This window comes from Arachis ipaensis, chromosome B1, assembly GCF_059453495.1.
Source record: "Arachis ipaensis isolate K30076 ecotype BB chromosome B1, ASM5945349v1, whole genome shotgun sequence".
NCBI classification, from domain to species: domain Eukaryota; kingdom Viridiplantae; phylum Streptophyta; class Magnoliopsida; order Fabales; family Fabaceae; genus Arachis; species Arachis ipaensis.
The window spans coordinates 89636888-89662646 of NC_142436.1; the positions used below are offsets into that span (position 1 = coordinate 89636888).

The 25759-nt window shown below is 36.9% G+C and overlaps 1 protein-coding gene across 1 annotated transcript; it reads left to right on the forward strand.

The window, feature by feature from the left end:
* Positions 1–1162: 1162 nt before the first annotated feature.
* LOC148577415 (protein FAR1-RELATED SEQUENCE 5-like) lies at positions 1163–1762 on the forward strand. Its single transcript, XM_088502875.1, has 2 exons — positions 1163–1464; positions 1552–1762. Exons 1-2 carry the CDS (start codon positions 1163–1165, stop codon positions 1760–1762), a joined length of 513 nt encoding a protein of 170 aa, XP_088359001.1.
* Positions 1763–25759: the final 23997 nt, after the last annotated feature.

Consider the following 25759-nt stretch of genomic DNA (forward strand, 5'->3'; position numbering starts at 1 on the left):
GCACAAGCAATGCGTCATAAATTTTTTTTTTGTTGGGTTTACTTTCTCTCTTTGGTGAGTCTCAAGCTTAGTTTTTGAGAGTTTTTTTTACACTTATTTACTAATTTGTTATTAGATTTTGGGACATAGATTCAGTATGCGGGACATGTTTGTGACATCGAAACGCTAAAAATTTATTTGGCTCACCGGTCAGTCAGGCAGTGTAAAATAAAAATATTCATTTTGATGGGGTCTTTTTCTCAATTGCATAAAAAATAGAGGGGTCACTTTTTAATTTTTAAATTGTAGTTTATGTCTGTTCACTTTTGATTAACCAATTTTATTAGCTCTGCTCAGTAATTGGCCATAGGGTTTGTAAGTTGACGCCCTCCAACTCCATATTTGAACACAACGGTACTGACCTTCATTCTCGACGGTCTTCAGTAGTTGACACATCCTATAATTCCAGCCGATTTGCGACTCGAATGTTTGATGGCGTCGTCGTCTCGATCAATGGAAAGAAGGAACCGATTGTATTATTACTCTGCACCAAATTTTTAAATATCCCCTTTTGTTTTCCCAAATTTCGTCAACTTTGTTCAAGGATATCCCTGTATGCGTGTGCTTCACTGAATTCCAGTATTAATGTTATTTGGAAAAGGGTTGCCGGGGATGAAGATATCCCTATGGGTGTGCGTTTTGCCGACGAAGCAAAACAGTACGACAAAGCAGACCATGGAGTTGGATCAGTTGAGGGCAAAGGTTTTGTAGGGATGGAGTCAGACGAGTATGAGTTACACGAAGATGAAACAGAACACGACCATCTTGGAGAGGCCGATGGCGACAATAGGGATGGGGTTGAATTGGAAGACAATTTGGACGGTGTTAGAGAAATGTATAAAAATTTTACGGATGATGACATATACGGTGTTGATTCTAGCAAATTGCTAGGTTCGATTGATTTTGTGAACTTGAGCAGGGAGAAGTTTGCATCTTTAATTTTGCAGATGTTGACATTGCGTTTGACTTCTACTAGGCATATGCAAAGCACCATGGTTTTAGCGGGAGACATTCCAGGAGCAAAAAATGTGGCGAAGTAAGGATACGACAAGAATTCATGTGCCACCGAGAAGGATTCAGATAGTTGAAGTTTTACTCAATTCCTAACTGGAAAAAGAGGCCAATGGCTGAGACACGGTGTGGATGCCTTGCAAGAATGCAGGTTCGCATGGACGATGAATCAGGATGTTGGTACATTGCGCACTTTTCAGACGAGCATAACCACTCCGTTCTTGATTTGCATTTTTCTTACATTGAGCAAATGAATGAGATGCGCAAAGGGGGCATTCCCGTATCACGAATCCACAGTTTTATGATGAGCCTAGCTGGTGGGTATCATAATGTCCCCGACACAACAAGGGACATGCACAATATAAATGCGAAGCAACGAAGGGAGGGTGGCCTAGATGCGGAATCATGTATAAGGTATCTCCGTGAGTGCAAGGCAAATGATCCAGCATTCTACTACAAAGAAGTTGTTGAGTAGGAGGGTGTGTTACAACATTTGTTTAGGTGTGATAGAACCAGCCAAATTGATTACCAGGTATTTGGAGATGGCATTGCATTTGATGCAACGTACAAGAAAAATGTTTACCTTTCACCTTTGGTAGTCTTCTCTGGTGTAAATTACCATAACCAAACGGTTGTCTTTGCTACTGCACTCGTGGTCGATGAGAAAGAAGAACCTATGTCTAGCTGCTTCAATAGTTGCAAACAACAATGAAGGGGAAAGCTCCCGTGTCCATAATATTTGATGGTGACTGACGTTAGGATTTTTGCCAGTAAAGAATTTCATAAAAACAGTCGCGTTGTAGATATAGTCTCTAAACCAACAGAAATCCCTTCGTACAAACGTTTTGGTTGTCACAAGTAACAAACCCCTTTTTAATATTGATAACCGAGTATTTAGACCTCGGGTCGTCTTCTCAAGGAATTGCAGGGAGGTATGTTCTTATTATTGATTATGAGTTGTAAATTGGGGGTTATGGAAGTAAGGAAGCAGTATGTTGCACAAAAAAAATAGTAATAATAAAATAAACTTTTGGCAAGGTATGAAAACTGGAAGTCCTATCCTTATCAATTGTGATGAGAATTGGGTTTTAATCCCACTTTGTTAACCTTTACTAAACAAAGGAAGGTTAAGTGGACTGATTAGCTTGATTCTCAAGTCCTAGTCAACTCTTGTGGAGAGACTAGCTTTAGAGCAATCCTAGTGCAATTAGAATCTGCCAATTTCAACCACTGTTTTATTTGACAGCTCAAGCGTTACCAATCAATCAACCAAAGCCAAAAGGGAAAAATTTAAATTATTTATATAAATAAAGGAAAACAATCATAGATCTGAAAATATCTCAAATTAGCACTAATAAAGATATCAAATGTAACATGGAAGAGTTTACAAATTAAATTAGAAAAATAAATAAAAGAAATATTGAACCTGGGATCGAGAGTCACTCTTAAAACTAAAGAGAAGTCCTAGATCCTAATCCTAAGAGAAAGAGAGGAGAGAACCTCTCTCTCTAAAACTACATCTAAAACATGAAAAGTGAATTATGAGAGCCTTTCATGAATGGATGTATTCCCCCACTTTATAGCCTCTAATCTGTGTTTTCTGGGCCGCAAACTGTGTCAGAAACAGCCCAGAATTCGCTGGTCTCGAATTCAATCACGCTGGATTTCCGTCACTGCGATGCGGCCGCATGGAGCACGCGGTCGCGTTGCCTAGCGTCAGGGGAACTATAGCATATTATATATCAAATCGAAGCCCCGGACGTTAGCTTTCCAACCCACATCGTTTGGACCTCTGTAGCTAAAGTTATAGCCGTTTGAGTGCGAAGAGGTCAGGCTGGACAGCTTAGCAACTTCTTCATCTTCTTCTATTCTTTCCACTTTTGCATGCTTCCTTTCCATCCTCCAAGTCATTCCTGCCCTATAATATCTGAAAACACTTAACACACATATCAAGGCATCTAATGGTGATAAGAGAGGATTAATAATAAGCAAATATAAGATCAAAAAAGCATGTTTTCAATCAAAGCACATAATTAGGAAGGCAAATGTAAAACCATGCAAATAGTATGAATAAGTGGGTAAAGAGTAGATAAAAATCACTCAATTGAGCACAAGATAAATCATAAAATAGTGGTTTATCAACCTCCCCACACTTAAACAATAGCATGTCCTCATGCTAAGCTCAAGAGAAGCTATAAAGATGAAGAGGAATGGTATGAAATGCAACCTATGAATGCAACTACATGCTAAATGCTTTTACTTACTTGGTTAAGAGTAAATAAGTTCTCCAAGACAAATACAAACCAATTTCCACTAATTCAAATCATACAATAAAAAGCAAGTGAACTTGTAAGAAGACAGCTCATGAAAGCAGGGAACATAGAATTTAAGCGTTGAACCCTCACTGGAAGTGTATATCACTCTAATCTCTCAAGTGTATAGGGTAATTCACTCTAGTCTTCTCTAATCATGCTTTCTAAAACTTTGTTCTTCATCTAACCAATCAACAAAATTTAGTATACCAATGCAAACATCATGAGGTCTTTTCAAGGTTGTAATATATATATAAGGCTAAGTGAGCTAACAAATTGAATCCTTGACTAGTCTAAGATCTCACCTAACATATACATACTTTATACAATTTTAAAATACTTTACCTAACTACCCAAAATTTTCCCACTTGTATTACATGCTCATGTATCAAACTTATTTTCGAATTTTGTCCCATGTGCATTGATTCTTTTTATTTTGCATTTGGGGTAATATATTTTTTTCATTTTTCTTTTCTTCTTTTTTTTTTGTATCCCCTTATTTAATTACTTAATATATTTTTCTTCAATGCACATGGTAATTTAATTATTTTGATTTCACATGAGCATGCTTCCCAAATTTTCAAATAACTTATTCAATTTTATTCCCTACTTTTTCATATCATCCCATGTTCCCATAAAAATTTTCACACTTAAATTTTACACAATATCTATCTTAAGCTAACCAAGGATTCAACTTGGGATTCTTATTTTGTTTTTCTGCTTAAGGCTAGTAATGTGGTTATAAATCAGAAGGGATTTAAAAGCTCAAGGGGGCTAACAAGGGTGATGTAAAAGGTAGGCTAATTTTGGGATAAGTGAGATAAAATCAAACAATGGCCTCAATCATATGCAAGCATGTAAATACACTAAATATTGGACATATAGAATGGAACAAAAAATAGATTACAATCATAGAGAAGAAAACACACAGGAATAAAATATTTATGGTTAAATAATGTAACCATATAAATAAGCTCAAATCTCACAGGTTGTGTGTTCTTTGGCTCAAAAACCATGTTCCAAATACAACTTCAAACAAGTTTTAACAAAAAATTTTCAAATTAAATTAGTGAAATTTCTCTCTAAAAAATAAGGTCTCAAAAGAAATTTATTACTTTAACCAAGTAGTAACTAAATGCATAAAATAAATTAAATATGCAAATGCAACAACTAACAAGAAAAAATAAAACATTGGTGTTTGAGATAGGAAGGTACTAACCAATGGAGATCGGTATCGACCTCCCCACACTTAAAGATTGCACCGTCCTCGGTGCATGCTAAGATGTGCAAGTGGACGGGTGGCTTCAACTGATGCTTTTCTCTATAGATTGTGCAGATTGACTTGCCTGTCTCCCCATGTAAGCGTCTTTCGGTTCTCTTCCTGGTGGCCATCTTGAAAGAAAAAGGGAAGAAGGGTAACCCAATAATAGAGATAAGAAAATAAATGAAGTATGGTTGGGTTAATGCCAAATGATAAGGGTCTCATTTACATGGAAGCTTCAACATGTACGTGAGAAAACAATATAAGCACATGGCATACCAGTGGTACAAAATTTGCAACAATGGAGAAGAGAGTGGGGAAAGAGAGATAATATAAATTCATGTCAATGCAAGAGTAATACAGATATAAAAGATTGGCATTGATTTAAATAATATTACTCAATAAGAATGAAACAAGTCACTAAGCACCAAGAAAATACCAGAAAAGATGTAACAGTTGAATAAGAATATTTGAACACCAATAATAATTTTAAAAATATACAATGAATGAAAGTATGCAAATAAATTAAATAAAATAGAATGGAAGTGAGAGAAAATAAGAAAGCAAGAAGAAAGAAATAAGAAAAGATAAGAAAAATAAGGATTAGAGAAGAAAAGATAAGAAATTTGGCTAATTTGGATATTCTGTGCGCCGCTTGTGATGCGGACGCGTGAGTGACGCGGTCGCGTGGTGCGCAAGAAGGTCAGGTGACACGGACGCGTGGCTCACGCGATCACGTGGTCTGTTTTGTGCGATTGGCGCGAGTGCAGCCTCGCGGTCGCGCAACTCTCTGTTCGAAACTCTTTGTGCCAAAATTCTGGGTGACGCAATCGCGTGGTTGACGCGGTCGCGTGGGTGGCCATCTTTTGAAAACGACACGAACGCGTGGGGCACGCGTTCGCGTGGGAGAGCTTGGGCTTCCAGCATGAGTCCAGCCCAACTCCAGCTCAACTTTCTGCCATACACCCTTTTTACGCCGATTTCAGGTCACACGGCCGCGTGGGTGACGCGGTCGCGTGGGAGGCTATTTTTCCAAATGACGCGGACGCGTCATCGACGCGGTCGCATGAAGTCAATTTGTGCCATTGGCACGCCTCCAGCGCTGCTCCTGCGAAACTCTCTGTTCATATTAATATTGTCTCCCATCTCCTTGTGACGCGGACGCGTCGCTGATGCGGTCGCGTCGCATGCCCACTTTTTTTTTTAAATCTGAAAAGATGCAGAATGCAGTGTTAATATGAATGTGATGCAAAACTCCAGGGTCAATATAATAAAATAAAATAAAATTTCAAAAACAAACAAAACTAAATAAAATTAAAATTGAGAAAGGAATGATTATACCATGGTGGGTTGTCTCCCACCTAGCACTTTTAGTTAAAGTCCTTAAGTTGGACATTTGGTGAGCTCCCTGTTATGGTGGCTTATGCTTGTATTCATCCAGGAATCCCCACCAGTGTTTGTAATTCCAATGGCATCCAGGATCCCAAACTAGGCGCAGAAAGCCTTCAAGCAAGTTAAAGCATGTGACAAGGCCCCGAGAATGTTGATTGCCAGAATGAATTCCGGGGTCCCAAATCTTGCTTTTGCATCCGTCTTCTTGTTGATTATCATGATTCCATCCGGGTGGTTCAGCTTTAGAATTCTCACTGAAGCGTCCAAACAACTTCCTAGACCCATTCAATTGAGCTTTACACCAACCTTTGCGTTTAGACTTTAAGCTTCCAACCATAATGAACCTTGCAGGATAGTTCTTTCCACTGACCATCTTCCTCTTACTCTTAATGTTACAAAGAGCTCTAAGTTGACCATCCGTCTCCAGTAGCCCATATTCAAGTGGAATTAGAAAGCTAAGGGATATGAATTTTACTCACTTGAATGTTGTGAAGGATGATGGCAACTTAGGGGGAGGTATTTTTAATGAAATTGCAAGCTCCACTCCCTTGTGCTCTTCTCTGATAATTACCACCTCTTTGCAAGCTTCTTCAATTTCAACCTCTTCCTCTTGGTAGCTTTCTTCCAATTCAATCTCCTCTTCATTTCTTTCCAAGGTCATGGGAGGTTGTGCTTCTTCTTCTTGAATCTCCATCTCTTGATCAACCTCTTCCAAGTCTTCAACCGTGATATGCCTTGGAGGTTGTACACCCTCCTCAACATCAATTGCAACCGTCTTGGAAGGAGGCTCTATGTTTTGACTTTCCCATGGAGGTTCAGCATCTCCTAAGTCTTCAACCAATTCTTCTTCTTCAATAATCCCGGCTTCCTCTACTTGTTCTAGTACAAAGTCATGCTCCGTACTGTTCACTGGAGTTTCTAGTATCTCCTTCATACTATGTTCTTCATTAGATTGTCCACATGAAGCCATGGGGGTTTCTTGAGTGTTCGAACGTCGGGAAGCTAATTGACTCATTATTTCTTGCCCCAATTGATGAATGGTTGCCTGATATCGATCCACTGTTTCCTTGAGACGATCCTTTGTCTCTTGATGCACTCGGCTTTCATAAATAGGATCATAGTGCTCTTGGATTGATGGATATGGAGATGGTGAATATTGAAGTGGTGGTTCTTGTGAGTAATTGGGTTGGTTTTGGGGTGGTTCTATATATGGTTCATATGGCTCATAAGGTGGTTGAGGGTTGGGGTTATATGGATGTGAATGGCGGAAAGGGGCTTGTGAGTGTGGTGGTCCAAAGTTATGTTGAGGAAAGGGTTCATAGGCATATGGTGGTGGTTGTTGATAGTCCATTGGAGGTGGTTGTTGCCATGAGGGTTGATCAAATCCTTGTGGCTCCTCCCATCTTTGATTATTCCAACCTTGATGCCTGTTCTCATTGCAATTTCTTCTTCCTGCAACATAATTGTAACCAGACTCGTAGCGATGGGGGTGAGAGTTCATAGTAGCAAAATAAAAATTAAAAATGAAAATAAAAATAAATTTAAATTAAAAGGTTATTTAAATTTTGAATTTGAAAATTTTTAAATTTAAATTTTGAAAATTTTTAGGTTTGAATTTTGAAATTTGATTTTTGAAATAAGATAAGATAAGATAAAAATTTTAAAAATAAAAATGTAAAATTTTTTTTCGAAAAAAAATTAATTAAAAATATTTTTAAATTTAATAAGGAAAGAGAAAAACAATAAAATGACACCAAATTTTAAATTTTTAGATCAAAACGAAGAAAACAACTAAGAACAGCTTGAAGGTCAAGATGAACGCGAAGAACAACTTGAAGATCAAGATGAACATTAAAAACAAATTTTTGAAAAATTTTTTTTTTTAATAACTAAATAAAAACCAATAACCTCTTAATTTATGAAAAAGCAAAAATAAAAACAAAATTAAAAACAAATAAACAAACAAAAAGCAAAAATATTTACAATAACCAATAATAAGGCACACGTTTGCAATTCCCCGGCAACGGCGCCATTTTGACGTTAGGATTTTTGCCAGTAAAGAATTTCATAAAAATAGTCGCGTTGTAGATATAGTCTCTAAACCAACAGAAATCCCTTCGTACAAACGTTTTGGTTGTTACAAGTAACAAACCCCTTTTTAATATTGATAACCGAGTATTTAGACCTCAGGTCGTCTTCTCAAGGAATTGCAGGGATGTATGTTCTTATTATTGATTATGAGTTGTAAATTGGGGGTTATGGAAGTAAGGAAGCAGTATGTTGCACAAAAAAAATAGTAATAATAAAATAAACTTTTGGCAAGGTATGAAAACTGGAAGTCCTATCCTTATCAATTGTGATGAGAATTGGGTTTTAATCCCACTTTGTTAACCTTTACTAAACAAGGGAAGGTTAAGTGGACTGATTAGCTTGATTCGCAAGTCCTAGTCAACTCTTGTTGAGAGACTAGCTTTAGAGCAATTCTAGTGCAATCAGAATCTGCCAATTTCAACCACTGTTTTATTTGACAGCTCAAGCGTTACCAATCAATCAACCAAAGCCAAAAGGGAAAAATTTAAATTATTTATATAAATAAAGGAAAACAATCATAGATTTGAAAATACCTCAAATTAGCACTAATAAAGATATCAAATTTACATGGAAGAGTTCATAAATTAAATTAGAAAAATAAATAAAAGAAATATTGAACCTGGGATCGAGAGTCACTCTTAAAACTAAAGAGAAGTCCTAGATCCTAATCCTAAGAGAAAGAGAGGAGAGAACCTCTCTCTCTAAAACTACATCTAAAACATGAAAAGTGAATTATGAGAGCCTTTCATGAATGGATGCATTCCCCCACTTTATAGCCTCTAATCTGTGTTTTCTGGGCCGCAAACTGGGTCAGAAACAGCCCAGAATTCGCTAGTCTCGAATTCAATCATGCTGGATTTTCGTCACTGCGACGCGGCTGCATGGAGCACGCGGTCGCGTCACCTAGCATCAGGGGAACTATAGCATATTATATATCAAATCGAAGCCCCGGACGTTAGCTTTCCAACGCAACTGGAACCGCATTGTTTGGACCTCTGTAGCTAAAGTTATAGCCATTTGAGTGCAAAGAGGTCAGGCTGGACAGCTTAGCAACTTCTTCATCTTCTTGTATTCCTTCCACTTTTGCATGCTTTCTTTCCATCCTCCAAGTCATTCCTGCCCTATAATATCTGAAAATACTTAACACACATATCAAGGCATCTAATGGTGATAAGAGAGGATTAATAATAAGCAAATATAAGATCAAAGAAGCATGTTTTCAATCAAAGCACATAATTAGGAAGGCAAATGTAAAACCATGCAAATAGTATGAATAAGTGGGTAAAGAGTATATAAAAATCACTCAATTGAGCACAAGATAAACCATAAAATAGTGGTTTATCAGTGACATGCAAATGAAGTTAGCGATCGAGCAATTTTTTTCCAAAGGCGCACCATCAACTATGTGCTTGGCACCTCCTCTGAAATGTTACGAGCAATATCGAAAAGCCTAACTTCATTAGGATGCTTAAGGATTGCATACTTGGCGACTGCGAGGTTGGAACATTCCAGAGAAAGTGGTTTGAGATGGTGGAGCAATTTGGCGCAGGCGATAAAAGATGGGTACAAGACATGTACGAGAAAAGGCATAGTTGGGCAACCGCACACATACGAGGAAAGTTCTTTGCCAGCATTTGCACAACATCAAGGTGTATGGGTATGCATGCCATGATATCACGGTATGTTAAGTCTCGATATAGTTACACAAATTTTTTATGTCATTACTATCGATGCTTGATGTTTGTTCGTGCAAAGGAAGTGGAGGCTGATTTTGAGTGTGCAAAGGGTGACCTTGTGCTGACCACTAACCTGAAACAGTTGGAGCGTTGTGCATTTGAGAACTACACAAGATCAATATTCTATTTGTTTGTTTCCATTCTTGATAGCGCCTATTGATACGAAAAAATTAGATTTGACGTAATAACTACCGGCAAGTATACCAGGTCGTATCAAGTAGTAAAACTTATGTAGAGTGAGGTCGATCCCACGAGGATTAATGGATTAAGCAAGCAATAGTTGATTAATTATTCTAGTTAGACGATTCAAGTTTTAGTGATAAGCAACAAGAAATATAAATGACTTGAAATTAAATAAAAGCAATAAAGTGCAAGGAAAGTAAATGACAAGAAATTAAAGTGCTGAAAATTAAAGTGCAAAAATGTAAATTGCAAGGAATAGAAAGTACAAGAAAGTAAAGTGCAAGAAAGTAAAGTGCAAGAAAGTAAAGTACAAGAAAGTAAAGTGCAAGAAAGTAAATGACTAGAAAGTAAAACAAAGTGAAGTATTTCTACAAACACTTGGAATGCATAAATGTGCAAAAGTAAATAAAGCCATAAATGTGCATAAGTAAATGACAAGAATTTAAAGAGAATAATTAAATGACAAGAATTAAAGACAAGAAGTAAATAACAAGAATTAAGAATGAAATTAACTTTGGGATCAAGAGATATTGCATTCTCAAGATCAACAATTCTCATCTCCACTTCAATCATGCAATCATTGATCTCTTGGAAAATCTTAAGTAATCAAACCTCAATCTCTTGGTTATTTGATTTCTCTTAACTTGATCAATTGCCAATCTCTTAATCTAATTGCTCATGAGAAGAGATGAAGAATGGTCTCTAATTTAGAGCCACACAACCCTCAAGATTTCAATTCAAAGTGATTACATCTCACATATCAAGCTAAGAATTATCAATTAAGAGAGTTGTGAGAGAAGAGCCTCAAACTAAATTCTATGACTCCTTTCTCAAGTTCATCATAGAATTCAAATAGATCTAATCCCTCTCTCAATAGTAATTAGATCTTTGAAGCACAAAGACTCTCTCTAAAGAATCATTGAAAGAAGAATTGAAGATGAAGAATGAAAATAAATCAACCCATTAAATTGCAATAGAGCTCTCTTTCCCAAATGTGGGAAATTAGAAACTCATAGCAAAATATTTACAAAAGTGTGTATGAAAGAAAATGGAAGAAGAGAAGAGAATGAGAGTGAAAGGGGAGTGGAGTCACCTCCACCCCTCCATGGTGTGTGTCAAATGATGAAGCTAAGGTCCTATTTATAAGTTACCTAAATTACAAATTCAAATGAAATTAAAATCAAATGCAAATTTCCTAAATACTTCTAGATGATTCTTGTGGCCTTGATTGATTGTTAATTGTGGCTTGACTTGGGCTTGTGATCTTTTAATTCCCTTCATAGAAGCTTGAAACATTGAAGAATAAATGAAGGGATTGGAGTATTTGGAAGTGGCCCAATGTGGAGTGTCATTGAAGTGGCATTTTGGGCTTGTGAAGGTTTGGGAAACGTTGCTCGCTGAATGATTGGTCTGTTGCGTTCCCAAAATAAATTCCCACTATAGACTATTATATATTATTGAAAAGCACTGGATTTCAGCTTTCCAACGCCGCTGGAAGCATGTCATTTGGACTTCTCTAGCCCAAGTTATGATCTTTTGAAGGCGAAGAGGTCAGTCTGGCGAAGTGCAGGGCTTGTTTTACGCTGAAATTGTGAAGCTAAACCAATAGCAATTTGTCCCCCCAAATCAGTGTCCACTATAGAGTAGTATATATGGTTGGAAAGCTCTAGAAGTCTACTTTCCAATGGCACTGAGATCACCTCATTTGGAGCTTTGTAACTTGAGTTATTTTTGTTGGAGTGTGAAGAGGTCAGGATTACAAATCCTCTTTGCTTCTCTTTGAGTTTGTTTCCAACTCTTTTGCCACCTTGGGAGTGTGCTTCCTCTATTAGTGCTTTTATTGCTTCTTTTTCTATCATTTTCTACAAAATTCATTAACTCAAGCAATCAAAGCAATATTCAATTTAATCACCAAAACACTACCATAATTAAGCATTATGAATTAATTTTTATATGAAAAAGTATAGAAAAACATAACATGATGCACAGTCATCACAATACCAAACTTAAACTTTGCTTGTCCTCAAGCAAACAAAGAACCATGCAATAAAGTTTGACAAACCAATATGAGAAGATTAGCAATTTTTATGTTCATGGTTAGCTAGTTTACTATGCATGCAACAATCACAAAAGAAATTCAAATGATTGATGTTTCTATCTAGCTCACTTTATGAAATCTTTTCCTTATATTCCTTCCTTGAACAAGCTTTTCATCTTTTTCTTAGCTTAGCTTCTTGGGTGCTTTGCACCATTAGTTAAAAGCTTCGACTCTAAATGCTTTATTTTCAAGTATTACCACTTGATACGTAAGCACCACAAGCATTTAATTAGAGGACTCTTTAAGCTCAATTATTTCTTTTCTTTACTTTCCTTCTAATCATTGGTACTTAGAGCCTTGAGCTTTGAGGGAGTGCTTGCACTTGAGCCTAGTCTTGACTCTAAGTGTTTTGTTTTCAAGCTTTTTCCTTGATACATAAACACCACAAGTATTTGACTAATGAATTGTCATTGGTACTCAGAGCCTTCAACTTTCTCATTTTCCCTTTTTCTTTCTTAATCTTTTAATTGATTTGCTTGTTCAAGGTTTTCAATATTTCAAACATTTCATAAAATGTCCTAGATGAAAACTTCAATTAAACAAATTCAAATGCAATTGAGCAACAATAGTCATGCTAGCCTTCCAATAGTTATATGCTCATGCTAGATTCTTTTATAATTACCTTGTTTGTTTATGATCATGATACTTAATTACTTTGACTCACAAAATTCAAGATGGTAGTTATAATGTCATAGCAACATGTTACAATTCAAATATCAAGCTATGCTTTTCCAAAAAGAAGAACACACATGCATATAAAAGAAATGGAAGACAATCATGCAATTGAAAGTATAGAAGATAAATAAGAGGAAAAGGAACTTAACCACCTTGTAGATCTTCATGTTTGTTGTTGTCATTTTCCTCCTACTCCTTCCTTTCCCAACACCAAACTTAGAATGATTGCTTATCCTCAAGCAACAAATAAAATAGTGGTAATGGAATTTATGATTAATCATGAATGTCTTCAAGAAGAGATGTAAGTAATGCATGTATTTAAGCAAGCAAAAATTAAAGATGACAATCAAGACACAAAGAAAAGAGACAATATGATTGCATTAATAAGTGAGTTGTGCATGGTACTATGCATGAAAGGTAAGTGGCAACACCAAACTTAGTGTGACACTTTCATTTTAGAATGATGTAAGTATCCACTAAAGATTGAAGATCAAATTGTTGCATGCAACACCAAACTTAGAATGCAATCATATGCCAAATTATTGAAAGTAAACTAAGCAAGAAAGAAAATGTTACCAACGGTTGGGTTGCCTCCCAACAAGCGCTCTTTTAATGTCATTAGCTTGACATGTTGGTTCTTGAATTTTCTTCCTTTTCTTCCAATTGGTTAAGAGAAACGACTTCAAGGGAGAAGAAGAGAAAATTGATGCCCCTTGATTTGATTGCCTCCTAACAAACCTTCTTTTGTTGTTATTAGCTTGATTCCTCTTGCTTGTTGGGGTGGGGGTTGGATTGCTTTTTTTTGACCTTCTCTTTTTCATGAATGTTATCTTTTGTTTCTTGGTCACAACCCTTCTTTGAGTGTTTTTATTGATTGCCTTCACTTTCTTGATTTCAAGACTTAGGTGTTGTGTGATGGTTGGAGTGTCCTCTTCATCAAGAACCTCTTGGATTGATGGTTCAATTAAATCATCCTCCATACAACTTTCTACTTCATTGGAGTGTGGACTCCCTTGGTTGTTTTCCTCCCTTACAACCTCCTTCTTCATTGGGATTTCACTTGGCATAAGGGCCTCTTTTTCTTGCTCTTCCAATTCCTTCTTTACAAATTGGTTTTCATCCTCAATGCTTGGCAATCCTAAGTGTTTTCTTATTTGCTCTAAGTGCCCATCCATCTTCTTGAAGAGGATTTTTTGTTCTTTCCAAGATTGTTCTTGGCTTTCTAAGAATTTTTTGGACCATTGAAGGTGATCCTCAAATACTAGCTCCAAAGATGAAGGTTGAGAGTAATTTTGTGGATATGGCTGTATTGTGGTGAAGTCATTTTGAGGAGTATAGAAGGAGTTTTGTGAGTTGTGAAATGAATTTTGTGAATTTTGAAATGAGTTTTGTGTATAGTGAAGTGAATTTTGTGGTTGATGAATTGAATTGTATGGATTTTGGAAGGAATTTTGTGTTGAGACAAACTCAAGTGGTGAAGAATTTTGATATGAAAAATTTGGAGGTGAGGTTGGACAATTTTGCTTAAATGCATCTAGGGATGATGGCTCTTGATGGATGGGATAAGAAACATTGAATTCTCTTTGGTTTTGGCCTTCCCAATCACAATTTGGATAGTTGTCCCATTCATAGGAGTATGAATTATTTTGTGTTCTTGGAAAGTATCCCATTTGGTTTGATTGCTCAAACCCCATCATTTCTTGATCTTGATTTCCCCAACCACAATTAGTATGATAACTTGAATCATTTTGTGGTGGTGGAAAATACCCCATGTAACTTGCTTGATCATTGTGACCTTGGGGCATATCCCATTTGGGTTGATTGCTCATGATCCATCATTTCTTGTTGATATTCCAATCCACCATGAGGATAATGACATGAATCATTTTGTGGTGGTGGGCAATATCCCATGTAATATGATTGATCAACATGTGAGGTAAACTCCATTATAATTAAAAAATATTGTATCAAATACAACCACCAAGAAAAATTAAAATTTCTTGTGTCACAACTAAAGAATTCTTAGTGAGGCAATAACACAAACACTTAACTTGCAATAAAAAAAAGAAATAAAAAAAAAGTAAAGTAAAAACGAAAAAAAATGTCTAATCTAGAAAATTAATCAACCGGTAGTTTGTTAATCACAATTAATCCCCGACAACGGCGCCAAAAACATGATACAAAAAAAAATTAGATTTGACGTAATAACTACCGGCAAGTATACCAGGTCGTATTAAGTAGTAAAACTCACTTAGAGTGAGGTCGATCCCACGAGGATTAATGGATTAAGCAAGCAATAGTTGATTAATTATTCTAGTTAGACGATTCAAGTTTGAGTGATAAGCAACACGAAATGTAAATGACTTGAAATTAAATAAAAGCAATAAAGTGCAAGGAAAGTAAATGACAAGAAATTAAAGTGCTGAAAAGTAAAGTGCAAAAATGTAAATTGCAAGGAATGGAAAGTACAAGAAAGTAAAGTGTAAGAAAGTAAATGACTAGAAAGTAAAACCAAGTGAAGTATTTCTACAAACACTTGGAATGCATAAATGTGCAAAAGTAAATAAAGCCATAAATGTTCATAAGTAAATAACAAGAATTTAAAGAGAACAATTAAATGACAAGAATTAAAGACAAGAAGTAAATAACAAGAATTAAGAATGAAATTAACTTTGGAATCAAGAGATATTGCATTCTCAAGATCAACAATTCTCATCTCCACTTCAATCATGCAATCATTGATCTCTTGGCAAATCTTAAGTAATCAAACCCCAATCTCTTGGTGATTTGATTTCTCTTAACTTGATCAGTTGCCAATCTCTTGATCTAATTGCTCATGAAAAGAGATGAAGAATGGTCTCTAATTTAGAGCCACAAAACCCTCAAGATTTCAATTCAAAGTGATTACATCTCACATATCAAGCTAAGAATTATCAATCAAGAGAGTTGTGAGAGAAGAGCCTCAAACTAAATTCTATGACTCCTTTCTCAAGTTCATCATAGAATTTAAATAGATCTAATCCCTCTCTCGATAGTAATTAGATCTTTGAAGCACAAAGACTCTCTCTAAAGAAGCATTGAAAGAAGAATTGAAGATGAAGAATGAAAATAAATCAACCCATTAAATTGCAATAGAGCTCTCTTTCCCAAATGTTGGAAATCAGAAACTCATAGCAAAATATTTACAAAAGTTTGTATGAAAGAAAATGGAAGAAGAGAAGAGAATGAGGGTGAAAGGGGAGTGGAGTCACCTCCACCCCTCCATGGTGTGTGTCAAATGATGAAGCTAAGGTCCTATTTATAAGTTACCTAAATTACAAATTCAAATGAAATTAAAATCAAATGCAAATTTCCTAATTACTTCTAGATGATTCTTGTGGCCTTGATTGATTGTTAATTGTGGCTTGACTTGGGCTTGTGATCTTTTAATTCCCTTCATATAAGCTTGAAACATTGAAGAATAAATGAAGGGATTGGAGTATTTGGAAGTGGCCCAATGTGGAGTGTCATTGAAGTGGCATTTTGGGCTTGTGAAGGTTTGGGAAACGTTGCTCGCTGAATGATTGGTCTGTTGTGTTCCCAAAATAAATATCATTTGAAGGTGAAGAGGTCAGTTTGGCGAAGTGCAGGGCTTGTTTTACGCTGAAATTGTGAAGCTAAATGAATAGCAATTTGTCCCCCCAAATCAGTGTCCACTATAAAGTAGTATATATGGTTGGAAATCTCTGGAAGTCTACTTTCCAATGGCACTGAGATTACATCATTTGGAACTTTGTAACTCGAGTTATTCTTGTTGGAGTGTGAAAAGGTCAGGATTGCAAATCCTCTTTGCTTCTCTTTGAGTTTGTTTCCAACTCTTTTGCCACCTTGGGAGTGTGCTTCCTCTATTAGTGCTTTTATTGCTTCTTTTTCTATCATTTCCTACAAAATTCATTTAGTCAAGTAATCAAAGCGATATTCAATTTAATCACCAAAACACTACCATAATTAAGCATTATGAATTGATTTTTATATGAAAAAGTATAGAAAAATATAACATGATGCACAGTCATCATCTATACAATAAGGGTGGTTGATTCTAAAGACAATGGTTCGTATTTTATCTACACCGTCTCTAGATATGGTGTAAGAATTGGAATAACCACTTTAATGAAATAATAATTTAATTGCCCAGAATAGGTTCGAAAATATAGAAATGATATTTTGAAAATAAAAAGGTAAAATTTGAATTGAATGAATTTTTCTGAGTGGGAAAATGTATCTTTATCGAAAATTTTTTGTAAAAATGCGTACCGGTGCTTAAGCCGGCAGTACCAGCTCTGGTTTGTCCGGTACTGCGTATTAAGAAAGATAAGATTTTGAAAATTTAATTTAATGTTTAGAAAAGACAAAAATAATTTAGAATTGAAAACAGGGTGCTAATCTTAAAAGTTTTGGCCCAAAGTTGAGCCAAACGGACCCAAAACATTAACGGGTTGGACCCAGCCCAAATAGGGCCCAAGTCCAACATATATAAACATCTTATAATGAGCATTCAGCTCATTCTTGCCCTATTTTGAAGAAAGGGGTGCTGAAGAGAGATTGAGATTTCACTATTCATTTCCTCCTTCATTTGGTTATAACCTGAGCTACGGAGCTCCGATTGACGAGTCGTTTACGGCCACGTAAAGCTTTCGGCAAGATCTTCATTTCTAACTAAGTTTTTCTGGTAAAAACTCGCGTCTCATGCTCCAGTTTTTTGCCTAAGTAATTTTGCATTGTTGGGTTTGGTTTTTGAGTAAGTTTTATGATTTTGTTTCTTTAGGGGTGATCTAGCATTGGATATTATTTGGTTTTGCCCCTAATATCGTTGGGTAAGGTAAGTCTCTTCTATCTCTTGTGGTTTGATATTTTTGGTTAGCCCTAGTGATGTTTTTGTATGTTATATGATGTTAGATTGAGGTTTGGTATTTGTTGGAGTGAGCTTGGTGGTTTGGAGCTTTGAGTTTGAGCTTGGTGTTTTGAGTTGCGTAGAAATCGAAAAAGGTATGGTTTCGGTTTCCTTTATATAATATGTAATGTTTCTGGACACTTAGACTAGTGGCTTTTAAGATAGGTTTGAATGATGTGGTTGTATGATCATTTGTATGTATATGTTATGCTTGATGATGGTTTGGATGGAGGTTGAATGAATTTGTATGTGAAGATGTATATATTGGTAGATGATGATTATTGATGAGTATGAGGACTTTGATGAGTTATGATGCTGGGTATTGATGTTTGAAGATGAATGTTGATGATGATATTGATTATTGGTTAGTATGGTTCATGTTGAAAACAAATAATTGAGGAGATTTGTTGAATGGATTGATGATAATGGGACTAATTGCATGAAATATTTGGTATATGTAACATTGATGATTGTTGGAAATATTGAATCGGAATTATGGATTTGTCTTGAATTATGGTGGAAAGATTGAGTAAAATAGGTGTGAAAGTGATGGAAGTACAACGGAATGGTAAATGTAGTGTGTGGTAGTGGGTTGTGCTAAATTGAGTAGCTTTTGTTTTGGCTTGGTTTTGAAAGTTTTGGAAAATTAGAGAATTGTCACTTTTGATAAAAACCTGTTTTTGGTGAACTTTGGCAGATCATAACTTGAGCCTCAGTTTTCAAAATTGATTGGATTTTGTTTTAAATTAAAGATGATTTTAAGAGCTTTAAAATTATGTCAAGATTGAGGAAAATGGAGTTTTGTAGAGGAAGTTATGAGCGTTTAAAGTTTGGTATAAAAATCTGATTTCTACAGCTTTAACATTTTTCTAAGTTTGCTAAGGCTTGCGTACGCGACACTGTGCACGCGAGGCGAGCATTCTCCACTGCCTGGGGGTCTCGCATACGCGGGCACTAGCTTGCGTACGCGAGCATGTGTTTTCAAGGTTTGTGTATGCAAATTTTTAACATGCGACATGAGCATTCCATTCGGGTTGGGACACCCTGTTCGCGTATGCGACCACCTTTTTTTAACAGCATGCGTACGCGGGATAGGGGCTTGCGTACGCGAGACCCTTGTTTTGCTGAAAATATGTTTTTCTTCACTTTTAAGGGTTCTCTAACTTTCCAAACTTCTTTAACTTCTTATTAAGGTTTGTGGCTAGTAATTAGGCCCTAAGCCTAGTATAGATGGGTTTATGATTTGAGATTAGTAAATTTATGTATGAGTTTAGAAGACAGAGAACTAAGCCTGGTATGTTAGTGCACGAATTCCCACACCTTCATACAGCTGTACCAACAAGTGCACTGGGTCGTCCAAGTAATACCTGAGCGAGTCAGGATCGATCCCACGAGGATTGTGGTTTGAAGCAAGCTATGGTTATCTTGCAGGTCTTAGTTAGGCAGATCAGAAGGTTGTTGATTTGAAAGATGGAATTACAATGTTTAGTTATAAGAATAGGAATAGGGATAAGGAAACAAATGGAATCAATAATGGGAATAGAGTTGAGGATGGGAGTTGCTTTGCTTTTCTGAATTAACTTTGGTATTACTGGTCTCTTTGCTTGTGAGTGATTTCTTCAATGGAAGGCTGTATGTGATTGACACTAGTTTGAGCAGATACCATTACTCCTCCAGATCTGAATCTCAGGTTTAGTGCGGATCCATTCTGATTGAGGGTGAAGCTTCTGGAGTTCATTCTCCTTGATGATCCTACTCAAAACGCCACAGACAAGGTCGAATCTTTCGGATCGGAGGATGCTACGCCTTAGGTTCTAGCCTCTACCACAGAGACCCTAATCTCCCCGTAAATTGGCTAAGTTGATGTCTCGAGAAGTCCCCAACGAAGTCGTGGATTAGCCGTCTGAGAGAGATGTATTCAAGCTGGTGGTTCATCATTGTCCGATGAAAGACGCACTTTGAACCCATGTAGAATGTGATAACCTAATGCCAGTTCAACGCATTCATAGTGATGAAGAATGAATATACATCTTAGAATTAATCAAACACGGATCGAAGAGAAACAGTAATACTTTTATTAATTCATAGGAGTCAGCAGGGCTCCTCCCCTCAACCTAGGAGGTTTAGAAGCTCATGCTGATGGTAAAACGTGTATGATGGTAAAAGTGATACCAAAGTTGTCAAAAAGTGTAAATAAAATCCCTTAAATACTAAACAATGACTAGTAAGGGCAAAACAATCTTTTTAGTGCTAAAATCCACATCTGGGGCCCACTTGGTGAGTGTTTGGGCTAAGCTTTGATGAGATCCACGTGCTATGAGGTCTCTTGGGCGTGAAACGCCAGCTAGGGGGTCCTCTTTGGGCGTTTATACATTGGTCTCTGCTCTTTGGGCACTGGACGCCTGGAAGGGGGCTGATGACTTGCATTATGGACCCCTTTTTCTTATATAAAAGGATCATAAAAAGAGCATAATCTCATTGAATCAATGCAATTTCATGAACCAAATGATATATATATTGGTACATTGCTTTGAAACGGGTTTGTGTTGAATTTCAGGTGAAAGGAGCAATAAAAAGGGAAGAAAATAACAAATAAGGATAGGCATGTGAAGCTGGGCGTGCCACTTGAAGTTCTGGGTGTGGCACGCCAAGCTTTTGAAGCCAAGTCTCAAAGAGGGCGTGCCACTTGGTGCTATGGGCGTGGCACGCCAAGTTTTTGAAGCCAAGATCTCAAAGAGCTTATGCCACTTGGTGTCTTGGGCGTGGCACGCCAGGCTTAAGTTCCAGAGGAGAAATTTTGAGCCCCACTATGGGCATGGCACGCCAAGAAGTGGGCGTGGCACGCCGGGGCATATGCTAGCCTGACCTCTTCTTATTCAAATGAAGATATCTTGAGCTACACAACTTTAAATGGGGTGATTCTAGTGCCATTAGAAAGTAGACATTCAGAGCTTTCCAACCATATATAACACTATATGATGGACACTGGAATTGAGGAAGATATTGACCCCGAAAACACAAAGAGAAAAATACGTCACTGTAGAGTTACCAGCCTGACCTCTTCATCTTCAAATGAACATAAGTTGAGTTGTAGAGGTCCAAATGATCTGATTTTGGTGGCATTGGAAAGCGGACATCAAGAGCTTTCCAATGATATATAAGACTCTATGGTGGACGTTAGAACTAAAGGTGAAAAAGGTCATTATTTCAGCTTGAAAAACCTAGGCGTGCCACTTGATATCGAAGGCATGGCACGCCAGTTCTAATGGCCAAAGAGGAAGAATTTGTGCATTGGTGAAGGCGTGGCATGCCAAAGAGTGGGCGTGGCATGCCAGTTTCATAACATATGGGCATGGCACGCCGGGCTACTTGACAGGTTGACCTATCTACCTTCAAATGGGCATAACTTGAGCTATAGAGGTCCAAATGAGTTGATTCCAGTGGCGTTGGAAAGCTAACGTCCAGGGTTTTCTAAAAATTTATAATACTTTATAGTGGACATTCAATTTGAGGCTCAAACAAATCCATGCATTCAGCATGCAAAGTGGGTCATAAATTTTATTGGGCATGGCACTTGAAACCACACGCCAACTTCTTCATGCAGGCCCCAACCTTCAACCAAGCCCACTCCAACTCTTATTCAAGCCATAATTATCAATCAATCAAGGCCACAAGAAGCATCTAGAATAGTTTATTTTCATTTCATTGTAATTTGTTTTTAATTTCATTTTAGTTTATAATTTAGGAGAGCCTATATAAAAGCCTTAGTTTCATAGAATTAGGCATGCTAGGCTGGACACATTTGGAGGAGTGAGTCTTTGGACCCTCCTTCCCACCATTATCTTCTCCTCTTCCACTTTCTTACTTGTAAATATTTTAGTTATGAATTACTAACTCTTTCCATTGAGAAAGAGAGTTCAATTTCTATTTGATGGATTGATTGTTTTTATTCTTCTTCTTCTATTCATCTCTCTTTGATTTACTAGAAAGAATTTCGTTCTTCATTCTAGCATTCAATTATCTTGGAAAAGAGACTGAATGTAATTGGGTTTTATGGGAACCTTGGAAGAGGAAACATAAAACCATGCTTGAAATTCTTTCTCACACTTGAATAGATTTGGGTTTTGGTGATTGGATATGGTGACATATAATCCACCCACTATTTGGGTCTAGAAAAGTGTGTGGTATAATTAGGGACCATTCTTCATCTCTTCTCATGAGCAATTAGACCAAGAAATTGGCTATTGATCAAGATTTGAGAGATTGAGTCACCAAGGAATTGGGGCTCAATCAATCATGATTGCCAAGAGGTCAATGAGTTGCATGATTGAAGATGAGATGAAATCAATTAATCCGGAGAATGCAATATCTCTTGATTCCAATGTTTATTTTATCTTTCTTTCTTTTATTTACTTTATGGTTATTTACATTTTCTGCACTTTACATTTCCAGCACTTTACTTTCTTGTACTTTACTTTCCTTGCCATTTACTTTCTTGCACTTTATTGCTTTCCTTTACTTTTATGTCATTTACATTTTCTTGTTTGATCATCACTCCAATTATGAATAGTCTAACTAGGATAATCAATTAACTAATGTTTGCCTTAATCCGTTAATCTCTGTGGGATTCGACCCCACTTCTAGTGGGTTATTACTTGACGATATTTGGTGCTCTTGCCAAAGAACGGATTCATTTTAAATGGGGAGTGAATTCCGATCATCAAGGGCAGGTAGCTAGCGTTGGACGCCTGTTTTGGGCCTTCTAATCCGAAGCAAAGTATAAACTATTATATATTTCTGGAAAGCTCTGAAAGTCAACTTTCTATATCCGTTGAGAGCACTCCATTTGGACATCTGTATCTCCAGAAAAGCTCTTCTGAATGCTAGCAGGTCAGATTTGGACAGCATCTGCAGTGCTTTCTCTGTCTCTGAATTGGACTTCTGCCCCAGCTCCTCAATTTCAGTCAAAAAATACCTGAAATTGTCTAAAAACACAAAAACTCATAGTAGAATACAAAAATATGATTTTAACACTAAATCCTATAAAAACTTAATGAAAACTAAATAAAACACACTAAATACTATATGAAAGTGATGCTAAAAAGCGTATAAAATATCCGCTCATCACAACACCAAACTTAAACTGTTGCTTGTCCCGAAGAAACTAAAAACACAGTAGGATAAAAAGAAAATTAAGATACAATAAATTTCTAAGTTTCAAATGAAGCTTAATTACAATCAGATGAGCGGGACTTAGTAGCTTTTTGCTTCTGAATAGTTTTGGCATCTCACTATCCATTGAAACTCAGAGATGTTGGTATCCTTAGGAACATAGAATCCAGATGATATTATTGACTCTCTTAGTTAAGCTTATTTTGATTCTTGAACACACTTTCAGAGTCTTGGCCGTGACCCTAAGCACCTTGTCTTCCAGTATTATCACCGGATACAATAATGCCACAGACACTTTAACTGGGTGAACCTTTTCAGATTGTGACTCAGCTTTGCTAGAGTCCCCAGATAGAGGTGTCTAGAGTTCTTAAGCACACTCTTTTTGCTTTGGACCACGACTTTAACCGCTCAGTCTCAAGCTTTTCACTTGATTCCTTCACGCCACAAGCACATGGTTAGAGATCGCTTGGTTTAGTCGCTTAGGCCAGGATTTTAATCCTTTTTACCCTCCTATCCATTAATGCTCAAAGCCTTGGGCTCTTTTACCCTTGCCTTTTGGTTTAAAGGGTTATTGGGCAGTAATGGATTTTTCTGCTTTTTATTTTTTTTCTTTTTCACCATTTTTTTCTTTCTTTTTCGCATGCATATAATTTTTTTTCTTTTGCAACATGCTTTTTCTTTTTCCTTTTGCTGTTTTTTCTTGCTTCAAGAATCAATTTTCAGATTTTTTAGATTATCAATAATATTTTTCCTTTTTCTTTATTCTTTCAGGAGCCAACATTCTAAAATTTCAACTTTAAACATGCACTGTTTATTTCATACATTCAGAAAACAAAAGCAATTGACACCACATCAACATAATTAAACTAATCTTATTTTAAACTTGAAATTTATGCATCTCTCAATTCTTTTCAATAATTTTTTTTTATTTAAGCAAGGTGAGAGATATATAGAACATTTTACAAGTTTAAGACATCAATGCAAATGATCATGCAATTAGAACTAAAGAACAGATAAATAAATAGATAAAAAATAGAAAAATAACAGGAAAGGGGTGTAAAGAGAACGAATCCACCTGAATGATGGTGGCTAGTGCTCCTCCTTGAAGATCCAATGTAGTGCTTGATCTCTTCAATATCACTCCTTTGTCTTTGTTGAGGCGGCTGCACAGGCTCTTGTGCATGCTTCCTAGTTTGCTCCATCCTCTTCTTCCATACTTAGGAATGGTAGAAGTAAAAAAGCCAAGCTTTTGCAACACCAAACTTAAGAGTTTTGCTCGTCCTCGAGCAAAGTAGAGTAGAAGAAGGTGGGGTAGGTGGAGCTTCTGTGGGACCTACTGGTTCGGTTAGGAATTCCAGATTCCCTGCTCTCTTTAACTAGCGTTTGAACGCCCAGGGGATGCTTCCAGTGAGGGCTTCCTCACTGGCATTCAATTTTGACACTCTATGCAGAGCTCTATTTTCACTGCTGTGAAATTTTGTCTCTTGACTGATGCACATGATCATGACTTTGACAACTAAAAGGAAAAACAAAATGAAAGAAAATAAATATAGTTGAGTAAGGCTAGGTTGCCTCTTAATAAGCGCTTCTTTAGTGTCTTTAGCTGGACTTCACTGTACTTAATTTAGTAACAGTGTCGAGTCTCCTGGCTCTATATCTCCTTCAAGGTAATGTTTGACTCTCTGTCCATTGATAGTAAACCTATTTTCAGGATCTTTTCCTTAAAGTTCTATGTGTCTGTAAGGTGATACTCTTGTAATCACATACGGTCCTTTCCAGCGGGATTTGAGTTTCTCAGGGAATAATCTGAGCCTTGAGTTAAAGAGTAGAACTTTCTGCCCTAGTTCAAAGACTCTAGAAGCCATCTTCCTGTCATGCCACCTATTTGCCTTTTCCTTATAGATCTTTGAATTCTCAAATGCATCTAAGCGTTCATCCAACTCATTTAGCTGGAGCAGCCGTTTTTCTCCTGCTGCTTTAGCATCGAGGTTGAGGAATCTAGTGGCCTAATAGGCCTTGTGTTCTAGTTCCACTGGCAAATGACAGGACTTCCCATATACTAACTGATATGGTGAAGTTCTAATGGGGGTTTTGAAAGCTGTTCTGTATGCCCACAGAGCATCATCAAGCTTTTTGGCCCAATCTTTTCTAGAGGCACTTACTGTCCTCTCTAGGATTCACTTTAGTTCTCTATTTGAGACTTCAGCTTACCCATTGGTTTGGGGATGATATGGTGTTACTACTTTATGGTGAATTCCGTAACAGCTTAAGAAAGAATCCAGCTGTCTGTTGTAGAAATGAGTTCCTCCATCACTGATTAGTGTCCTAGGGACACCAAATCTACTGAAGATGTTCTTTTGGAGGAACTTCATTACTACTCTGGTGTCAATGGTGGGTGTTGCTATTGCTTCAACCCATTTAGACACATAATCTATTACTACAGGGATGTAGGTGTTTGAGTATGAAGGCGGAAATGGTCCCATGAAATCTATGCCCCATACGTCAAACAACTCAATCTCTAGGATTCCTTGTTGAGGCATGCTGTGACCATGAGGAAGATTGCCAGTCCTTTGGCAATTATCACAGTTACGGACGAACTCTCTTGAAGACGAACTCTCTTGAATCCTTAAAGAGAGTAGGCCAGTAAAAGCCACTTTGGAGCACCTTAGTGGCTGTCCACTCACTTCCAAAGTGTCCTCCATAGTCAGAGCTATGGCAATGCCATAGAATTCTCTGTGCCTCTTCTTTAGACACAAAGCGTTGGATTATTCCATCCGAGCATCTCTTAAAGAGATATGGCTCATCCCATAGGTAATACTTTGTATCATGCATGAGTTTCTAGGCTTGTTGCCTGGTAAA

Bases quoted from the DNA above. Each gene is read 5' to 3' on its own strand.
- LOC148577415 (XM_088502875.1), top strand. From the start codon at position 1,163: ATGGCTGAGACACGGTGTGGATGCCTTGCAAGAATGCAGGTTCGCATG. The intron at 1,465-1,551 runs GTATCTCCGTGA...ACATTTGTTTAG, and splicing joins GATGCGGAATCATGTATAAG to GTGTGATAGAACCAGCCAAA.